Source organism: Oncorhynchus keta, chromosome 21 (genome assembly GCF_023373465.1).
Source record: "Oncorhynchus keta strain PuntledgeMale-10-30-2019 chromosome 21, Oket_V2, whole genome shotgun sequence".
Classification (NCBI taxonomy): domain Eukaryota; kingdom Metazoa; phylum Chordata; class Actinopteri; order Salmoniformes; family Salmonidae; genus Oncorhynchus; species Oncorhynchus keta.
This window is the reverse complement of record NC_068441.1, coordinates 32,075,356-32,098,424: the sequence shown is the minus strand read 5'-3', so window position 1 is coordinate 32,098,424 and position 23,069 is coordinate 32,075,356. Positions and strand designations below refer to the sequence as shown.

At 41.3% G+C, this 23,069-nt stretch overlaps 1 protein-coding gene across 1 annotated transcript; it reads right to left on the bottom strand.

Annotated features, from left to right (window-relative positions):
• Positions 1-468: 468 nt before the first annotated feature.
• LOC118400480 (protransforming growth factor alpha-like) lies at positions 469-16,074 on the bottom strand. Its single transcript, XM_035797395.1, has 6 exons — positions 15,572-16,074; positions 13,128-13,292; positions 11,243-11,357; positions 4,676-4,825; positions 4,190-4,299; positions 469-2,983 (listed from the first exon to the last, which is right to left on the bottom strand). Exons 1-6 carry the CDS (start codon positions 15,612-15,614, stop codon positions 2,976-2,978), a joined length of 591 nt encoding a protein of 196 aa, XP_035653288.1. The 5' UTR covers positions 15,615-16,074; the 3' UTR covers positions 469-2,975.
• Positions 16,075-23,069: the final 6,995 nt, after the last annotated feature.

Sequence of the window (23,069 nt, the reverse complement as noted above, 5' to 3'; positions counted from 1 at the left end):
TTATTATTTTCTTGTAGCGACATCTACTCTCACTCAACAAGGAACAAGCAAACAAATAGCCCTGGAAGTAAATAGAATAAAACCTTTCCTTCCCTCAGCTATAAAAAAAGCACTCAGGACCGAGGCTCTTTATTCCCCAATTGTGCCTGAGGTTTTGTTTAGAGTTTTTTTTTTTTCATTTATTCTGCCTTTTAAAATATTCAGTAGAAGGGGGGGTGGACAGAGCTCTGAATAAAGAGGGCAACTGCAGTAAGAGGAAAGGTGAAAGTAGCGGCACGCAATGGATAGAGTATGGAGGGAGAGAGAAAGTCAAGTGAGGATCAAAAAGTGTGTCATATAGACGGGTGTAAGTCTACACTGTGTTCCAACAATCCACTAGCTTCTCATTATTGACCCTTTCTCCTCTGTTAGCGAGTAGATGTCTTGCTATGTTACTGTGCAACAGAAAACAGCAGGGAGACAGCCACCTTCACAGATTTCAGTCTTCATTGAAAAAGAAAAAAAACATAAGTCAAGGACATTACATCATCATACAACTGGTTAGTTCCAACGAAAATATCCAGTACAGTTGTACTGTTGATGAATATCCAAGAGGTTAATCATTGACAAGGTCAAGTCTGAAGTTAATACTGTATAGTCCATGATCCTTATTCTCTTCAAATTAAAACATGAGAGTACACGGATTATATTTCATTTGTATAGTTTACAACTTTACATTGTTCAGTAGGTGTGTTTTCCATGCTTATCCCTCCTACTTCCATTGTCTTTCACCATCTCTTGCAAATTTGTAAAACACTTGAAAGCTCCAAACATTTATTTACTTTTAAATGTAGTTTTAGGCTGCTTTCCATTTCCACCAAATGGTAGGCTTATGGTATAATAATCATAGACAAAATGTCTGAATGAAATATATACATTTATAAATAAATATAAAGCAGGTCTCCATCCAACTTTCTTTTCCCCAAGTATTTGTTTTTCAGCAATTCATTTGTCCAAAACTGTACAAAAATTGCCATTCATACGCTTCAGCACTCTACTTCCACCATATTTTCTTATTCAGACATCTATTGTACCATATCTGTAAAGTGTGGTTTTAACAGTTTCTAAAAATGATGCTCTATAAAAAGTGTTGCACAATTTCCAGTTAATAAACAAGTAATTCCAGCTAAAAGCTGTGTTTTGTGCATATCTGTGGTGTGCAATAAATACAAACACTGTGCAGTCTAATATGTTTCATAAATAGAAACAGGGTTCTGTGTATGCATGGCTGGATGGACACTATAGAAGGGCAATTCCATGGTAACAGTGATGCTGGGACAGAGGTTTCACTTTAAATGTATGTCAAACAAAAAACTGTTTGCAAAGTTAAACCATACAACTATGCACAAGGACTACTTTGACATACAAATAAATATATTAAAGAACAGTGCATATACAAAGTTTGGTAAAAGAATGATGGCACAAACAGCACAAACTATCCTTCTGTTCTGTTTTTGTAACATTTTCTGTGGAAGTTGTTCAAAGTAGATCTGTGCATATAACTGTATGGTTTGTTTAACTTTGCAATTATTGTTTTTTCCTTTACATATATTTTAACGTGAAATATCTGAGTCTCAAACATTCTGTTACAGTGTTATTACCCAGAACTGACGCTTGTCGCATGAGTCTTTCTGTGCTCTATCAGACATGTAAGATCTTCAGGTGCATTTGGCATCTCTCACATGTGAAGTAACAGAAACCTAAGTGCAGAAGTGTGCTATGCAATCGTGAGCAAGCTTGCTATGACGTGTACCACAAGAAAACATTACTATACAATGAAGTGTACATCTAGAATAGGTCATGATAAGAATCTCATGCATACAATGTTCCCAGTAACATATGTGCATAAAACAAGTGCTAGAACACAACGTCTGTTTGTATGTGCATCACTCACTCAAACCTCTGAGGCAGAGGAAAATGTAATGCAGGTTTTGTGCAGGAATGGAAAGAAACAACCAACACTACAATATCTGAGGTACAATGCAATGTGCACACTCATAGAAAGCCGGGCATATCAGGAATAATGATACTATGATAATAATGAGATAAGTTACTAAGGGACTATAGGTTGGCAATGTTTTTGGAGACTATACAGTCCTCTTATATCTACTTTTTTGCATGCATTTAATTTCTCCCATATCTATGTCCAAGTCCCACCATTGGTCCTTAATCCACAGTGGGGTTAAAGAGTCCCAGTAGCAATCTCCCATTTTTGTCAGGTGAGGTAAGTCAATATCCCTTGCTTAAAACAGAAGCTAAAATGTTCTTGCCCCACCTAAATCTCTGTGTGCTTTAAGTTTTGATGAAACAATTGTTCATTGTGTTTTTAGCTTGTGTTTAGCCTCTTAAAAGACAAAAATTGCAGAATTTGAGTTCCTCTGAGTTTGAGTGAATAAAACAAAGTTATACCTCAAATCGAAATCTGAAATAGTTGCTTTCATGTGCCAAAAACCCCACAGGACACCAAGTTGTCAAAAGTATTTCTCTTATGTCCAGCATGATCCTGGTCATGTCCTTGACTTCACCATCTTTACAGTAATGATGTCACACTAAGCGCTCACAATTTAGAGGGTATCTGTTCAGGAGTCCAGTTCCAGAGAGCTGTTCCCGGAGAATTTGGTATTTCTGACCGGTCAGTTCCCATCTCTTCTCCTCCATGCATTAAAACAGTAGTGAGATCACAGTATTCCAAGTGTGCGGAGGTTCTGAAACGACATGAAACTCTCACATCAAATGGGCCTCCCTTGGTCTGGTAATAGAGATAGAGGGGGTCTCTACTCCCTCTCCGTCTTATGAGGATGTTATTAGCCAGTTGTCTGATGCCCATCTTAGGTATGATCCATATGTCCCAGCAGTCTTTAGGATTGAATAGACAGAGGAAGAGAGAAGGCAGCCCATCATGAAAATCCCTGGCGTTCCAAGCAGGAGTTCTTCTCTTACACCACTGAGGGGAAATTATAAGATAAAAAAACAAGGAAATCAGATAGCCACATCAACCCATTTTGTAAAAAGGACAATGTGGTATGGAGACTCAGAAGTCATGCTCACAGTCACTACAGTCTATTCTATGCACTAAGGTTTGAAGACAATTTCATGAGAATTGTCTGATCGCTGTTTTAAATGAGAGATGAGTTGCCAACCATTGTGTGTATAACCCCTGATCTGGACTACAATAAAAACACACTATCCCACCAAACAGAGATAAAGTCTGTAGTCTAGGCCACCTAAAAACAACAAAACACAATCCCAATGGTACCTTGTGAATAAGGGATGTGAGGACAAAGTAGAAACATAACATGTCATTCAATTATATCAGAAAAGTACCTTATATTCTAAAATTGTGTTTCAGATGAAGTCAAATTTCTACATGGTATAGGAAACTTACATGAGGGGGCAGAAGTTAAGGAAATATTGGTCCTGGGTTTGCATAACCATCAGATAGACCCATAGCATGCCACTGCTGGGTAAGGGAGGCCACTGAGAAGACCTGAGTCTTTCAAGCATCTAACTACAGTACAGTATATCTATGGAGGAAGGTGGTTTATAATTTGATTGACATTGCGGTCTGGGTGTGATGATAATGTTGTTAGTGTGTACTTCCCCCAAAACACGAGTCAAGAACATTCAAAGTTCATACAGCATGAGACAGAGTACAGTAGTAAGCATAGCCTTAATAGCATAGTCTATTGGGAACCCTGTTCTAATATGGGCATAACAATTTTCTCAGTATAGTGTTCTCATAACCCTGTGTGGGAGCTAGAGTAGAGACCTCAAGTGAGAGTTCTACATGTCTATGGATGTAAAGGACAGGAAACATCCATTAGCTACAGCAGTGTCAGCAACACCTCAATGGTTCCCATACACCGCGTGAGTCTTTAATACGGTCATGATCAAACCAGATGGGTCCTATATGCACAGAGAAAGGTTCAGTATGCTTCAGCAGATTGGACACAGTAGGCCATTAAACCGACCTCTAAGGCTCATAGCCATCTACCCTCTCCAGTTGATTACAAAAATACCCCATACCGACTACCATAATTAGAAACCCTGTAGTATCACATTTCAAACATGATAACAGTTGAGAATGTGAAACAGACAAAAGACAAAACTAGGTAAAAGTACAAAATGAAAAGTAAGTTGAAGTCTGTACCACTTTCAGAGTGACAGCAGGACCCTCGGCCCTTCAGCATACTGCCTTGTTTCTCTGGGGCACAGTGGAGTCTGTGCCTCCGCCCCAAACCGTCCCGCCTCCACCAGCAACTGGGAGAGAGAGGACAAACTCTTCATGACAAATGATTTCAGGTCAACACACCAAATTACCTTCTAAAGACCAGTAGAGGGTTTTTAATCTTACTTCATGGACAAACTCATCATGGTAGCATGTGCAGTATGTTTGGTTAATCACAGTGTAATGACGCAGATGTCTACACAAGGTATGTAGGCTCAGTGAATGGGCAGTGTCAGAGGGAGATTGCTGTTCTCTTGTGGACAACACATTGAGCAGAATCACAGTGTGGTTGGTTAAGCACAGTGTGGTTGGTTAATCAACCACGTAGTTGTCTTAATGATATGCCATTTCAGTAAATGGGATAAGTCATGGAGAGATTTTCCTATTAAGCAGACATCATGTACTTACTGTAAAAGGGTGCAGAGCAGCATCGTCAAGACGCAACCAATCACACACAGAACTAGCACCGTGGCAACTGTCTGTTGCCTGTGATTGGTGGCCACCACAGCTAGCAGGTCAGCGTGCTCACATCGCATCCCTACGAAGCCTTGGTGACACCTGTCAAACATGAAGTGGATAAAGGACATAAAACTTCAAACAGCAGCATGGACTTGATCCTTCAAGGCTGTTTGACAAACTCACTGACTCCATTTGCAATGGAGAGACCACAGCATTAAATATAACATCTATAAATATATTGTATCTCTATGGAAGAGACTAGAGGTAGAGATTAATGAAGTAGAACAGGTAAGTAGAACTATTAGCCCTACGTTTCAGAAAGAATAGTTCAGTCTGCAAAACTATTTTGCATCATATTGCTACCCATACAATACCCTTCGTATTATGAACATGCCATAAAGTGTCTCAAGAGGTCGCTACTAAAGAGCATTTTAGTAAAGGGTTTAGGTCAAAGAGCCTAACCCTGGCCGGAATTCCCTTTTCTGCTCACCTCACTCAGTGAGAAGTGAACTGCCGCGCTCCAATTCCATAGGCCAGTGAAATTCGTATCATGATCAGACCAGTTCTACGAACTACAGCGAATCAGTGTACAAACATAGCACTGACAGAACAGATCCTAAACACACTTTGGATGCATTTGTATTTATTATGGATCCCAATTAACTCTTTCTGGGGTCCAGCAAAACTAAGGCAGTTAAACTATTTTAGAAAAACATGACAATACATTAATTACAGAATTCACAACACACTAAGTGTGCCCCACTATCTACAACACAAAATGTGTACGTGTGTGTATAGTGTGTATGTTATCGTGTGTGTATATATATGCATGTGTCTGTGCCTATGTGTGTGTTGCTTCACAGTCCCCGCTGTTCCATAAGGTGTATTTCATTCATTTCATTTTTATACAAATCTTATTCTACTGCTTGCATCAGTTACCTGATGTGGAATAGAGTTCCATATAGTCATTGTTCTATGTGGTACTGTGTGCATCCCAGTCTGTTCTGAATTTGGGGACTGTGAAGAGACCTCTGGTGGCATGTCTTGTGGGGTATACATGGGTGTCTGAGCTATGTGCTAGTTTAATCAGACAGCTCGGTGCTTTCAACATGTCAATACCTCTCACTAATACAAGTAGTGATGAAGTCAATCTCTCCTCTACTTTGAGCCAGGAGAGATTGACATGCATATTATTCATGTTCTGAGCCAATTGCAATTTTCCTGAGTCCCTCTGTGGCACCTGACCACACGACTGAACAGTAGTCCAGGAGTGACAAAACTAGGACCTGTAGGACCTGCCTTGTTGATTGTGCTGTTAAGAAGGTAGAGCAGCACTTTGTTATGGACAGACTTATCCCCATCTTAGCTACTGTATCCACCCCGGCGCCGACAGAGATTGCCGCCTCGCTTCACGTTCCTAGGAAACTATGCAGTTTTTTTTTTTTTTACGTGTTATTTCTTACATTGGTACCCCAGGTCATCTTAAGTTTCATTACATACAGTCGAGAAGAACTACTGAACATAAGAGCAGCGTCAACTCACCATCAGTACGACCAAGAATATGACTTTCGCAAAGCGGATCCTGCGTTCTGCCTTTCAACCAGGACAACGGAATGGATCCCAGCCGGCGACCCCAAAAACGACTTCGAAAAAGGGGAAAACGAAGCGGTCTTCTGGTCAGACTCCGGAGACGGGCACATCGTGCACCACTCCCTAGCATTCTCCTTGCCAATGTCCAGTCTCTTGACAACAAGGTTGATGAAATCCGAGCAAGGGTAGCATTCCAGAGGGACATCAGAGACTGTAACGTTCTTTGCTTCACGGAAACATGGCTCACTGGAGAGACGCTATCGGAGACGGTGCAGCCAGCTGGTTTCTCCACGCATCGCGACTGACAGACACAAACATCTTTCTGGTAAGAAGAGGGGCGGGGGCGTATGCTTTATGGTTAAAGTGACGTGGTGTGGCCACAACAACATACAGGAACTCAAGTCCTTCTGTTCACCTGATTTAGAATTCCTCACAATCAAATGTAGACTGCATTATCTACCAAGGGAATTCTCTTCGATTATAATCACAGCCGTATTTATTCCCCCCCAAGCAGACACATCGATGGCTCTGAACGAACTTTATTTGGCTCTTTGCAAACTGGAATCCATATATCCGGAGGCTGCATTCATTGTAGCTGGGGATTTTAACAAGGCTAATCTGAAAACAAGATTCCCTAAATTTTATCAGCATAACGATTGCGCAACCAGGGCTGGAAAAACCTTGGATCATTGCTATTCCAACTTCCGCGACGCATATAAGGCCCTGCCCCGCCCTCCTTTCGGAAAAGCTGACCACGACTCCATTTTGTTGATCCCTGCCTACAGACAGAAACTAAAACAAGAAGCTCCCGCGCTGAGGTCTGTTCAACGCTGGTCCGACCAATCTGATTCCACACTCCAAGACTGCTTCCATCACGTGGACTGGGATATGTTCCATATTGCGTCAGACGACAATATTGACGAAAACGCTGATTCGGTGTGCGAGTTCATTAGAACGTGCGTTGAATATGTCGTTCCCATAGCAACGATTAAAACATTCCCAAACCAGAAACCGTGGATTGAGGGCAGCATTCGCGTGAAACCTGCCCTTTTAATCAGGGCAAGGTGACTGGAAACATGACCGAATACAAACAGTGTAGCTATTCCCTCCGCAAGGCAATCAAACAAGCTAAGTGTCAGTATAGAGACAAAGTAGAATGTCAATTCAACGGCTCAGACACAAGAGGTATGTGGCAGGGTCTACAGTCAATCACGGATTACAAAAAGAAAACCAGCACCGTCACGGACCAGGATGTCTTGCTCCCAGGCAGACTAAATAACTTTTTTGCCCGCTTTGAGGACAATACAGTGCCACTGACACTGCCCGCAACTAAAACATGCGGACTCTCTTTCACTGCAGCCGACGTGAGGAAAACATTTAAATGTGTCAACCCTCGCAAGGCTGCAGGCCCAGACGGCATCCCCAGCCGCACCCTCAGAGCATGCGCAGACCAGCTGGCTGGTGTGTTTACGGGTATAGTCAATCAATCCCTATCCCAGTCTGTTGTTCCCACATGCTTCAAGAGGGCCACCATTATTCCTGTTCCCAAGAAAGCTAAGGTAACTGAGCTGAACAACTACCACCCCGTAGCACTCACTTCCGTCATCATGAAGTGCTTTGAGAGACTAGTCAAGGACCATATCACCTCCACCCTACCTGACACCCTAGACCCACTCCAATTTGCTTACTGCCCAAATAGATCCACAGACGATGCAATCTCAACCACACTGCCCTAACCCATCTGGACAAGAGGAATACCTATGTGAGAATGCTGTTCATCGACTACAGCTCGGCATTTAACACCATAGTGCCCTCCAAGCTCGTCATCAAGCTCGAGACCCTGGGTCTCGACCCCGCCCTGTGCAACTGCGGCCGCCCCCAGGTGGTGAGGGTAGGCAACAACATCTCCACCCCGCTGATCCTCAACACTGGGGCCCCACAAGGGTGCGTTCTGAGCACTCTCCTGTACTTCCTGTTCACCCACGACTGCGTGGCCACGCACTCTTCCAACTCAATCATCAAGTTTGCGGACGACAGAACAGTGTTAGGCTTGATTACCAACAACGACGAGACGGCCTACAGGGAGGAGGTGAGGGCCCTCGGAGTGTGGTGTCAGGAAAATAACCTCACACTCAACGTCAACAAAACTAAGGAGATGATTGTGGACTTCAGGAAACAGCAGAGGGAACACCCCCCTATCCACATCGATGGAACAGTAGTGGAGAGGGTAGTAAGTTAAGTTCCTCGGCATACACATCACAGACAAACTGAATTGGTCCACCCACACAGACAGCATCGTGAAGAATGCGCAGCAGCGCCTCTTCAACCTCAGGAGGCTGAAGAAATTCGGCTTGTCACCAAAAGCACTCACAAACTTCTACAGATGCACAATCGAGAGCATCCTGTCGGGCTGTATCACCGCCTGGTACGGCAACTGCTCCGCCCACAACCGTAAGGCTCTCCAGAGGGTAGTGAGGTCTGCACAACGCATCACCGGGGGCAAACTACCTTCCCTCCAGGACACCTACACCACGCGATGTCACAGGAAGGCCATAAAGATCATCAAGGACAACAACCACCCGAGCCACTGCCTGTTTACCCCGCTATCATCCAGAAGGCGAGGTCAGTACAGGTGCATTAAAGCTGGTACCGAGAGACTGAAAAACAGTTTCTATCTCAAGGCCATCAGACTGTTAAACAGCCACCACTAACATTGAGTGGCTGCTGCCAACAAACCGACTCAACTCCAGCCACTTTAATAATGGGAATTGATGGGAAATATAAAATATATCACTAGCCACTTTAAACAATGCTACCTAATATAATGTTTACATACCCTACATTATTCATCTCATATGTATACGTATATACTGTACTCTATATCATCTACTGCATCCTTATGTAATACATGTATCACTAGCCACTTTAACGATGCCACTTTGTTTACATACTCATCTCATATGTATATACTGCACTCAATACCATCTACTGTATCTTGCCTATGCCGCTCTGTACCATCACTCATTCATATATCTTTATGTACATATTCTTTATCCCCTTACACTTGTGTCTATAAGGTAGTAGTTTCGGAATTGTTAGCTAGATTACTTGTTGGTTATTACTGCATTGTCGGAACTAGAAGCACAAGCATTTCGCTACACTCGCACTAATATCTGCTAACCATGTGTATGTGACAAATAAAATGTGATTTGATTTGTATCAATATGTTTTGACCATGACAGTTTACAATCTAGGGTTACTCCAAGCAGTTTAGTCACCTCAACTTGCTCAATTTCCACATAATTTATTACAAGATTTAATAGAGTTTAGTGAATGATTAGTCACAAATACAATGCTTATAGTTTTTGAAATATTTAGGAATAACTTATTCCTTGCCACCCACTCTGAAACTAACTGCAGCTCTTTGTAAAGTGTTGCAGTCATTTCAGTTGCTGTAGTGGCTGATGTGTATAGTGTTGAGTCATCTGCATACATAGACACACTGGCTTTACTCATACACCGCATACATAGACACACTGTCGTTAGTAAAGATTGGCCTAGACAGCTGCCCTGGGGAATTCCTAATTCTACCTGGATTATGTTGGAGAAGCTTCCACGCCCTCTGTGTTCTGTTAGACAGGTAACTCTGTATACACAATATAGCAGGGGATGTAAAGCAATAACACATATGTTTTTCCAGCAGCAGACTATGATCGATAATGTCAAAAGCCACACTGAAGTCTGAACAAAACAGCCCCCCAATCTTTTTATCGTCAATTTCACTCAGCCAATCAGTCATTTCTGTAAGTTCTGTGCTTGTTGAATGTCCTTCCCTATAAGCGTGCTGAATGACTGTTGTCAATTTGTTTACTGTAAAATAGCATTGTATCTGGTCAAACACCATTTTCTTCAAAACTTTACTAAGGGTTGGTAACAGGCTGATTGGTCAGCTATTTGAGCCAGTAAAGGGGGCTTTACTATTCTTAGGTAGAGGAATGACTTTAGCTTTCCTCCAGGCCTGAGGGCACACACTTTTCCTCAGTAATTTTCCATCCAAGTTGTCAGACCCCGGTGGCTTGTCATCGTTGATAGATAATACTTCCCCCCTCTTCCACACTCACTTTACAGATTTCAAAATTACAATTCTTGTCTTCCATAATTTGGTCAGATATACTTGGATGTGTAGTGTCAGCATTTGTTGATGGCATATCATGCCCAAATTTGCTAATCTTGCCAATGAAAAAAACATTAAAGTAGTTGGCAATATCAGTGGGTTTTGTAATGAATGAGCCATCTGATTCAATGAATGGAAGAGCTGAGTTTGCATTTTTTCACAATTTAATTTAAGGTGCTCCAAAGCTTTTTACTATCATTCTTTGTCATTTATCTTTGTTTCATAGTGTAGTTTCTTCTTCTTTTTATTCAGTTTAGTCACATGATTTCTCAATTTGCAGTACGTTTGCCAAGCAGTTGTGCAGCCAGACTTAAATTGCCATTCCCTTTGCCCTCTCAACCATACAATTTTTCCATTACTTATCAATCCACAGGGATGTAACAGTTTTACAGTCATTTTCTTAATGGGTACATGATTATTAGTAACTGGGATAAGCAATTGGATGTCACAGACAGACCTAAAACTGGGTGGTTTACCCAACAAACTCTTCATAAATCCTACTAACTGGTGACCACTCAAAATAAAATAATTACAACATATGCTAACTTTTTACAGCTCACTTGTGACAGGTCACCAGCAAGGACAGGTCACAAGTTCATTATCGAAGAACAATTTCCCATACAGACTGAGTAACACAATGATGATTCACCTGATTTTTAAATAATGACGACAATGCCTTACTGTGGGACGTAGCCTTATTTCAACTATGTGGGTGCGTGTATCAGCGAGAGAGAAAGAGAAGTTGAACTTACACACATGCGGGTGTCTCCTCCAGAATCAAGAAACGACAGGTGCCATGGAAACAGAAGTGGCTGTGGGAGTCAGGACAGTCATCGAAGTGGGATCGAACAGCTGCTGCAACAAACTCTGAGAGAGAAAGAATGACATTTAAGGGTATTTCTAAAACATTGTGCAACTGGATTGCAGTCAGATTGCGCGTACTCAATGATTTTAAATCACCTTGTATTCCAAATAATTACTCAATATGTGATGAAGATTAGAAATTCTGCACTTAGCTTTGCTCAAACTGATCCCCTCCAACATGCCGTTTCTCTCTTTGTAGGATTACACTGTCAAAGAGCCCAATCTGGCCATACGCCTTACCAAAACTTCATAGATCTAAAATAACTTAATTCTTGGACAACAATGTCAAAATCTACTCCCACACCTCTATCCCATGCCTCCAGTTGGGGAAGTTCCTGAGGCAGAGGAGACTTATTCTAAGCCTTTTGTTACATCGCTGAGTGACTGGGGTTGTCATGGTTTATGTCAGGGACAGGGCCCTCCAAGGGACAAGTCTAACCTCATGTCAAATCCCCAGTGCCACGACACAGCAAACAAAACATCTGTCCATCATCAAACCCATTAGAGGTCTGGAGAAAGCACATCCCTGAAGCCAGGAAGTAAAACGCTCACCCTTTTCACTCCATGGTTGTGTCTGAAAAGATTACTAGCCATCATGTCCTTGCTTCCTCCTTATGGAGTGGATCAAAAGGTCCCTCCTTCCGAGCTCTACTCTATTGAGCTTTGAGAGGAATTCAGGAAACAAGGACAGAGGAGACAAGGATTTGACAGCTAGTAAGCTTTTCAGACACAGCCTCTCTCCTCTACCCTTTACATCCAATCAAACTTGATTTATTATGGCTAGAATAACAGAATTAATCTTCTGAAATAAATTAACATTGGGATGAGCTGAAGAGGTCAGAACTCAGGAAGAACACAGTAACCACATTTTTGTGTCTGGACAAATTTCTTACTCATCAACTATACAGTCAGGGTTTCAAATTCCAACCTGACTGGCCCAAACAAAAGTCTGAGTATCTTTTCTCGGGCAGCCAAAACAGATGTCACAATGTGGCATTCAGAGAGGGAGGAAGAGAGGGAGTAAGTGAGAAAGAGAGAGAGGATGAACAGACAGACTGCTGCAGTACAGCCGACCGTAACACACTCCATTCCATTAGTAAATGGCTGGTTGGATTCCAGCCTACATGCATTGTCCTTTTTCCCCTCTCTCTTTCAGAGTCTGTATAAAGCTCTCTGTTCTTCCCTGAGGCATCTGCCCCAGCTACCCCTCAGCCCCTCTCTAGCAGAGTCCCAAATTGTACCCTATTCTCTATAGTGCACTATTTTTGACCAGGGACCATAGGGCTCTGGTCAAACATGGAACCCTATCCCCTACATAGTGCACTATTTGGGATACAGATCCATCTCTCTCTTCATGTGATTTTGGCAGTCAGTCGAGGATAACATTTAGGAGGAACGGAAATTAGTCATTTCTGGATTTTAAATGGTGCCTCGCAGATAATGACGGAAATGTGATAGTTGGTAACCTGGGATTTAGGCTACTTGATTGTTTTTTTTGCTACATTCTATCCAGGCTGAGAAACTAGATTTATGAAAAAAAATAAACCAATTAATTCATGTGTAGCTTAGTATGTGTCCACTTTTGAAATACATTCTCTGTTGCCATCTGACTCTTCACTAGAAAAGCCTTGAATTACCATTGGCACCAGTTAATGAGTCTGAAGAGGTGAACAATTCTCTGGAGCACCCTGTAGAGGTTTTATTTATAAAATGTGTGTGTGCAGTCACCTGCACATCCACACACAGAGACAAAACACACACACAAATACTTACTTTTCACTGGAATGGTGGTTGTAGTGGTTATACTGGTGGTGGTAGTAGAAGAGGTAGTAACATTTACAGTGGTAGTGGTGGTAGTTATGGGAGGTGTGGTGGTCATTGTAGAATTAGTAGCAATAGTGGAATTATCCTGGCCTGTTCCATATGTAAAGAGGGAACCTATTGGAAGAAACAGATTATGAAATGATAAAGTACATAAGTAATAATGTCAAGAGTGATCAGTGAAAAACTAAAAATTCCAGTTGGCTTTAATAGTTGACAATCAGGAAACAGGCCGTTTCCAGATTACTTGTTGCTCTTAAAGTACAACTAATCTCCCACTTGGAACACAAGACAAGGTGGCATTAATTATATCCCCATTTATCATCCGGAGTACTATTCACTGAGGTGAAACTGACTGAAATGGGCTGCGCAGCCACATCATCACTTTTTTTAGAGCTTATCAAAAGACCAATTAGTGAAACAAATATCAGAATTGGGCAGCCTGTGTAAACGTAGCCATGGGGGGGTACTACCTAAGAACACTGATTTTCGCTTTCTGTTTCCAAACCACTACATGTTCACATATCAAACTTACTTGACTTAAACCACTTTGCCCCATTGGGAGGATACGATTTCCCATGATTGCTTTCCACCTCCCTCTTCTGTTCGATGTCTTGGCTTTTGCCAGGAGATCTTTGCACTGCAATCGTATTATCTTACCTTATTTCTATTACTTGATCCTAATTAACCACTTCTCTTTTTTATATTGCACTGGGCTCATTGTGGATTGCATGCTGAGGCATGTTCTGTACTCATACCGCTCACATTTATCATTATGTTTGGAGCTCCTCTTACCTCTACAATGGGTCTATAATAGGTCTAAGCTGGGATAGTCTTAATATAGACAGGTCTTGGGAGAGAGATCACACAATTAGAATACTGTAAGTATTCATTGTTATTCAATGATATAGAGAAAGGCATTTTTTATTTAACCTTTATTTAACTAGGCAAGTCAGTTAAGAACAAATTCTTATTTAGAATGACGGCCTACCCCGGCCAAACCCTAACGACACTGAGCAAATTGTGCGCCGCTCTATGGAACTCCCAATCAAAATCAAACTTTATTTGTCACATGCGCCAAATACAACAAGTGTAGACTTTACAGTGAAATGCTTACTTACAAGCCCTTAACCCACAGTGCAGTTCAAGAATAAGTTATTTTCAGTCATAAGAGCAACATTATGTACACAATGAGTTAAAAAAATTAAAACAAAAAAAACTATCAAAATAGCACAATAGGTTGGGAGAATGTAAAACGTCAGCCATGTTCTTCGGCACCATCTTGTTGTCAATCACGGCCAGTTGTGATACAGCCTGGAATCAAACCATGGTCTGTAGTGACGCCTCTAGCACTGAGATGCAGTGCCTTAGACCGCTGCGCCACTCATACAATAAAAATGCTGAGTATCAAATTAGCCATCACCATACTGCTCAGATAGATAAGAGATGGTTGCAGTCTGTCATCAGGGTTTCAAGAAGGGCCATTTTTTTGCAAGCTCTTCCCTTTCTGAGATTTCAAATGATGGTTAAAAATAAAATAAAACCATTTTAAATACTGAGCGTCAGTTAAATGGGTGACATCCCTGTGATCTTGCTAAGGACACTGTGCGTGTAACAAGGTACAAAGTCCAGAAACAGAGAGGGCAAATGAATGCTGTGTCAAGGCAGTGATTGTCCCCAATGGCACCCTATTCCCTACATAGGGCTTGGGTTAAAAGTAGTGCACTAAGACCCCTGGTCAAAATTAGTACACTGTGTAGGGAATAGGGCTATATTTTGTACACAACCCAGTGTGAATGAACAACCAATAACAGTAGCAGGGTCAAGTATTCCCTCCCTACTAAAAGGTCGAGGCCACTAGAAATCTATGAATAGGTCTGAACTGACAGTTAACGCATGCTACATCAAAAATCAACAGTGGCTCATTGGTCGGCCAACCATCTTTTTTTTCTCATAGAAAAGGTGAAATGTCACTGACCCTGAGGGATAGCCACAAAAATGGTTAGAATTCACAAATTGGAGCCATATTCAATCAAACCTGGAAACCAAATTCTCAGCGTATGAGTAGGCTAGGTTAGGCTATATAGGCCTGGAGTATCAACTTTGTCCTTTCTGATGCCCACGAAAATATTGAGATAGAGGTTACTGTTAATATTTTGTATTTACAATTGTCGTTTCTCCCTGCTTTTTCTGGGACCTCTGGTTGAGGTTTTATTTGTAAGGAATTGTATTTGTAAGGAAAATGGTCTACAGAAGCAAAGCTAGTTTATTAGGAAATAATAATTACCTTTTCCCTTATGGTATAGCAAATTCAAATTTACTCAAATCCATTTTTTATTTAACATTTTACAAATTAAAAAATTTTACCAACTGTTTTTTTTTTTCATTGAACTCACCAGTAATGAGAAATATCGCATCCCAGAAAGCCCGATTCATCATGATGAAGGTTGTCTATCAAGGTAATCCTCCGAAATTCTAATGTTCTCTGCTCAATTCCATAAATATTTTTGTAGGCCTACGCACGCATCCGTCAGCAGGCGAGAGAAATGTATTCGTCTAAAATTTAAAAAAAACAAACCTTTCTGCTTCTCCACTATAGGCTACTACTGACGTTCTTCAGAAATGTCTCAAACAATGCAAGTGCGTCGCTATTCAGCAACTTCATTATTGTCCAATGCCATGTGCAAACTGAGTTGACGTGCCTGATATGTTATCATTAAAGTGTATCAACCAACAAGTCTTCAAATACTTCGTTTCGATTCATATTTATTACATTTAAACGGAGACGTAAAGTCCATGCCCTAAACAATTCCACTCCTGTCGAAATAAACCCTTTCACGCACGGCACACGTAATCTTGTCAGTAGCGTCCCCTGAGGAGCTCTATCATGGGACACATGTAATTGGAGAGAGAGAGAGAGCGGCGCGAGATAGTGATAAATATTTATGTTTATTTATTTTCCCTTTCGTACTCTACTATTTGCACATTGTTACAACACTGTACTTAGCCATAATTTAATCTTTGAAATGTATCTATTCCTTTGAAACTTTTGTGAGTAATGTTTACTGTTAATTGTTTATTTCACTTTTGAATTGAATTGAGAAAGTGATTATTCAATATCATTCTGTCTTTGCTCTCTCTGTCGGGCCCACTTCCCAGTTACCTAACATAGGTTGTTTTTAGGGAATGTTTTAGAGTAAAATGAAACTTATCACAATAATCTTGTAATTATAACTCAATAATCAAATGACTGGCTTTCATATTTCAATTTGGTGGTGGCTTTTATATGGGCAGTTATACTGAACAAAAATATAAATGCTCATGTTTCATGAGCTGAAATAAAAAATCCCAGAGAGAAAGCGTATTTCTCTCAAATTTGGTGCACATAATAGTTTACATCCTTGTTAGTGAGCATTTCTCATTTGCCAAGATAATCCATCCACCTGACAGGTGTGGCATATCAAGAAGCTGATTAAATAGCATGATCAATACACAGGTGCACCTTGTGCGGGGGCCTATAAAAGTACACTCTAAAATGTGCCATTTTGTAACACAACACAATGCCACAGATGTCTCAAGTTTGAGCGAGCGTTCTATTTGCATGTTGACTGCAGGAATGTCCACCAGAGCTGTTGTCAGATAATTGAATGTTCATTTCTCTACCATAAGCCACCTCCAATGTCATTTTAGAGAATTTGGCAGTACGTCCAACTGGCTTCACAATTACAGACCACGTGTATGGCTTTGTGTGGGCAAGCGGTCAACATTTTGAACAGTGTCCCATGGTAGTGGTGGGGTTATACTGTAGTATGGGCAGGCATAAGCTACATACAACAAACACAATTGCGTTTTATTGATGGCAATTTGAATGCACAGAGATACCGTGATGCGAGGCCCATTGTCATACCATTCATCCTCGTCCATCACCTCAGCATGATAATGCATGGCCCCATGTCGCAAGGATCTGTACACAATTCCTGGAAGTTGAACATTTTACAGTTCTTCAGCATACTCACCAGACATATCACCCATTGAGCATGTTTGGGATACTCTGGATCGACGTGTATGACAGCGTGTCCCAGTACCCGCAAGATCCAGAAACTTCACACAGCCATTGAAGAGGAGTTGGATAACATTCAACAGGCCACAATCAACAGTGTGATCAACTCTATGCGAAGGAGATGTCACGCTGCATGAAGCAAATGGTGCTCACACCAGATACTGACTGGTTTTCTGACCCCGCCCCTACCTTTTTATTAAGGTATGTTTGACCAACTGATGCATATCTATATTCCCAGTCATGTGAAATCCATAGATTAGGGCCTTTTCAATTTATTTTGATTGACTGATTTCCTTATATGAACTGTAACTCCGTAAAATCATTGAAATTGTTGAATGTTGCGTTTATATTTTTATTCAGTGTATGTAGCCTACGTCTAGTGCACCCATATGTGCCTACAGATTTTACAGAATCAATGTCTGCATACTGCATACTTATGCTTCCATAGAGCAATAACAGTTGGCTCCACTCCACTTAATACACTCACAAATCAGCATAAAACTGATAAAGGTTAATGAGCACATTCCCTTTATGTTGATCCAACAACACCCATGTACCTTGAAACTCAGAAAACTCCAGATACAGAGCATGTTCTTTTACATTTCCAAACCAAATTAAAAGGATGCTGGTCTTGAAATAGTAAACATCAAAATCTTTCATTCATATCCATCTGCAGGATAATGGGTTCAGGGTTAATAAACAATGGTATTTCCCTGATACACTGCATTTATTTGACACTTGAGGTTATGTAGTGGGCAATGTTCCATTTAAGCTGCACAAATGTGCAGGGACTGCCACTCAGAAGAAATATCAGCCTGTGCAGAGAAGCACGAGATTGAACTTCACTCAACTTTCTAGAGTTTTCCCCCTCACCGCCGGCCCACTCATTAGGCAGGATTAGGCGGGCGGCATTTTCTGAGCTAAAGTGTCCAAGATGCACCTCCAACAACAACACATAAAACCTCACGTAATTCTACCCAAAAACAATGCCAATTTCTCTCAACCAGTGGCATAATGGGCTTTTTAGTTGAGCGCTGATGCCGCCCTGTGATAACCAATGCCCACTTTGTCAAAGGCAGGTGCGCAAAATATTTTGCTTGTCCATTGCCAATGCGCCTCTCCAGGGTGCTGTTGGAAAGACGCATTGCTGTGACACTCCACCAACATTCCATAAAAAAATATATATCTAAAATGAATCATGTAGCAGATACAGGATATGGTATGGAAGAGTATGTAGCCTTTTCTGTAGTTACAGGCTGGAGATTAAATGTATGGCAATGTATTGAACGGACACTTAACATCATGCATGTTTCTCTGATCAAATACCCTAACCTAAAATGGCGACCAATCAAATAAAACATGTGCTGTCAGCTTAACAAACAACATATCCTAAAACCGGACAGGTCAAAGTAAAAATGAATATGGAATGGGCAATCACAACTGTTGTCCAGGAGTTTCACCCAATTGTCATGATCAGTGGTTTCAAGTTTGCTCTGTACATTTTTGACCAGCTTATCATAGCAAAACAGAAAAAAATACTTCTGCATTTCCTGCTGTGTAAACACATTGCAAATAGGCTCACGATAACGTCTGATAAAGTTGGTTAGCTGATATTCAGAGCTTAAATAGCCAAATTGATTAGTCACAAGAATCAACACTAATAATATCAGACCTCAAGATAAGACACAGATGCAGACAGTTCAAAATAACAAACGTTTATTTACAAGAAGAAAAAAAGAGTTATACTTGTTTCTACTGACAGTGCAATGATTTAAATGTGATGTTAATAGTGACATTGGATGCACTCGTCAGTATGGCCATAATGAATGCACCCATCATAGTAAAATTCTTCTGAAAGTAAACTGTGTGTGTGTATGTCTGTCTATGTGCCCATGTGTGTACATACATTATGCTCCCTCTACCTTTCCTCTCAGTTTATTCAGAAGCTTGTGAACAAGATGTTTCGGGAGCATTGGGATGTTCAACAGGTCACCCTGTTCTGGATTTGCATCATGTCCATCTACTCCCTGGGAAGGCTGCCGGAGCTCTTATAGCTGAACCCATGAGCGTAACCTTTGGAGGATAATTTGACTTATTTGATTAATACATTTTGGCCTACTTTGGAAGGCAATGTTATTAATATCAATATCAGCTTTTTACACAAGGATGTCTGGTAACCTTGGTATGTTGTCCTCACTGAGAAGCTTATTACGTTTTATTTGTACGTTGTATTTTTGAACGTTGACAATTGTATCAATCAATCAATCAAATGTATCTATTAAACCCTTCTTACATCAGCTGATGTCACAAAGTGCTGTACAGAAACCCAGTGTCATGCCCTGACCTTAGTGAGCTTTGTTTTCTCTATTATTTGGTTAGGTCAGGGTGTGACAAGGGTGGTTTGTCTGTTTGCACTAGTCATATAGCTTCACGGTTCGTTTTGTTGTTTTGTTCAAATCAAATCAAAATCCATCCCAGGCCTCATCCAGCTCCTCACTCTCCCCTGGTTCCCAGAAAGCTCTCAATACATCCTCATAGACCAGAGGAAAAGGAGCCCTGTATCAATGGTAGGTAGGAGGAGAGCCAGACCATGACCTGTGTTAGTCTGTGGCTGTGTGCAGTAGTTTCTTGTCCGAGCCACATGGCTCTGTTCCTCTTGTATGCGAGTTAGTGTGAGTGATATATACAGTAAAAACATGAGCAAGTTCTGCTGCTGTTATTCATTATTCTGCATCAGCAGGGATGGAAAGTCTTTGTATCAATTGCATGCATCTGTGTACTTTTTAAAATAATTTTCTTGTATTTACATAATGCATTTTGTTTGTATTTACATAATGCATTTTGTTTGTATTTACATAATGCATTGTGTGTGCATGCATGTTAGCCTTGTGGCGTCTGCGTGGCTGTGAGATCCAGTGGTCAGAGTTGGATGAGATCCTCCAGGAGCAGGCAATCAACAGGTCAAGGGCAGGCAGAGGTCAGTAATCCAGGTCAGAGTCCGTAAAGTGCAGAACGGCAGGGTCAGGGCAGGGAGGGGTCAGTAATCCAGGGCAGTGTCAAAGGGTACAGAACAGCAGGCTCAGGGCAGGCAGGATGGTCAAAAACCGGGAGAACTAGAAAACAGGAACTAACACGAATCAGGTGTATGGGGAAAAAATGCTGGTAGGCTTGAGACAAGACAAACTGGCAACAGACAAACAGAAAACACAGGTATAAATGCACAGGGGATAATGGGCAACACCAGGAGCGGGGTGGAGACAAGCACAAGACAGGTGAAACAGATCAGGGTGTGACAAATAAAGCCAATGCAATGGCCTGTTTTACAAATGGTGGGCCTACCACATGGATGGGCATTCATCAAATTCCATTGCTATCCAACGTGGTAGGCTACATCCCAGGCGGCATTTTTTTGTCTTTCCCAGGGTGGCAAAAATGTAAGGACCGGCCCTGTTCCCATTTAGTTAACATTATCAAAGTTTCCCTTCACTGTGGAAATTGATCGAATCAACCCAATATTAGCGTTCAATGAAACATACCAAAACAAACTATGCAGAACGCTTTGGAGTAGGATTCTATTGCATTGACACACATGACTCAGCCAGTACTCTAAAAAGATTGGTGTGGCATAACCAATCAGAGTTGCATTTGGCCTATATGCAAATAGACCATTGCCATATATGGATCTGTGCCATTCACTTTGAATTGGACTGTGTTTACAGCATGAGTGGTGGTGAGTAGATGTGCTTGTTTTGAGATCAAAGCTGCATGTACTGAAGCCATGTGTGGACATTTGTTCATATCCTTTACTAGTTAGTGAGTTATTAGCCTAGTTGTAGATTTATAGTCAGCAATGGGGGAGTGATTAGTCATTGCAGATAATATTCTAATCTTTGGTGACTTTAATATTCACATGGAAAAGTCCACAGACCCACTCCAAAAGGCTTTTGGAGCCATCATCGACTCAGTGGGTTTTGTCCAACATGTCTCTGGACCCACTCACTGTCACAGTCATACGCTGGACCTAGTTTTGTCCCATGGAATAAATGTTGTGGATCTTAATGTTTTTCCTCATAATCCTGGACTATCGGACCACCATTTTATTACGTTTGCAATTGCAACAAATAATCTGCTCAGACCCCAACCAAGGAACATCAAAAGTCGTGCTATAAATTCACAGACAACACAAAGATTCCTTGATGCCCTTCCAGACTCCCTCTGCCTACCCAAGGACGCCAGAGGACAAAAATCCGTTAACCACCTAAATGAGGATCTCAATTTAACCTTGCGCAATACCCTAGATGCAGTTGCACCCCTAAAAACTAAAAAAATGTCTCATAAGAAACTAGCTCCCTGGTACACAGAAAATACCCGAGCTCTGAAGCAAGCTTCCAGAAAATTGGAACGGAAATGGCGCCACACCAAACTGGAAGTCTTCCGACTAGCTTGGAAGGACGGTACCGTGCAGTACCGAAGAGCCCTTACTGCTGCTCGATCGTCCTATTTTTCTAACTTAATTGAGGAAAATAAGAACAATCCGAAATTCCTTTTTGATACTGTGGCAAAGCTAACTAAAAAGCAGCATTCCCCAAGAGAGGATGACTTTCACTTTAGCAGTGATAAATTCATGAACTTCTTTGAGGAAAAGATTATGATTATTAGAAAGCAAATTACGGACTCCTCTTTAAACCTGCGTATTCCTCCAAACCTCAGTTGTCCTGAGTCTGCACAACTCTGCCAGGACCTAGGATCAAGAGAGACGCTCAAGTGTTTTAGTACTATATCTCTTGACACAATGATGAAAATAATCATGGCCTCTAAACCTTCAAGCTGTATACTGGACCCTATTCCAACTAAACTACTGAAAGAGCTGCTTCCTGTGCTTGGCCCTCCTATGTTGAACATAATAAACGGCTCTCTATCCACTGGATGTGTACCAAACTCACTAAAAGTGGCAGTAATAAAGCCTCTCTTGAAAAAGCCAAACCTTGACCCAGAAAATATAAAAAACTATCGGCCTATATCGAATCTTCCATTCCTCTCAAAGATTTTAGAGAAGGCTGTTGCGCAGCAACTCACTGCCTTCCTGAAGACAAACAATGTATATGAAATGCTTCAGTCTGGTTTTAGACCCCATCATAGCACTGAGACGGCACTTGTGAAGGTGGTAAATGACATTTTAATGGCATCGGACCGAGGCTCTGCATCTGTCCTCGTGCTCCTAGACCTTAGTGCTGCTTTTGATACCATCGATCACCACATTCTTTTGGAGAGATTGGAAACCCAAATTGGTCTACATGGACATGTTCTGGCCTGGTTTAGGTCTTATCTGTCAGAAAGATATCAGTTTGTCTCTGTGAATGGTTTGTCCTCTGACAAATCAACTGTACATTTCGGTGTTCCTCAAGGTTCTGTTTTAGGACCACTATTGTTTTCACTATATATTTTACCTCTTGGGGATGTTATTCGAAAACATAATGTAAACTTTCACTGCTATGCGGATGACACACAGCTGTACATTTCAATGAAACATGGTGAAGCCCCAAAATTGCCCTCGCTAGAAGCATGTGTTTCAGACATAAGGAAGTGGATGGCTGCAAACTTTCTACTATTAAACTCGGACAAAACAGAGATGCTTGTTCTAGGTCCCAAGAAACAAAGAGATCTTCTGTTGAATCTGACAATTAATCTTAATGGTTGTACAGTCGTCTCAAATAAAACTGTGAAGGACCTCGGCGTTACTCTGGACCCTGATCTCTCTTTTGAAGAACATATCAAGACCATTTCGAGGACAGCTTTTTTCCATCTACGTAACATTGCAAAAATCAGAAACTTTC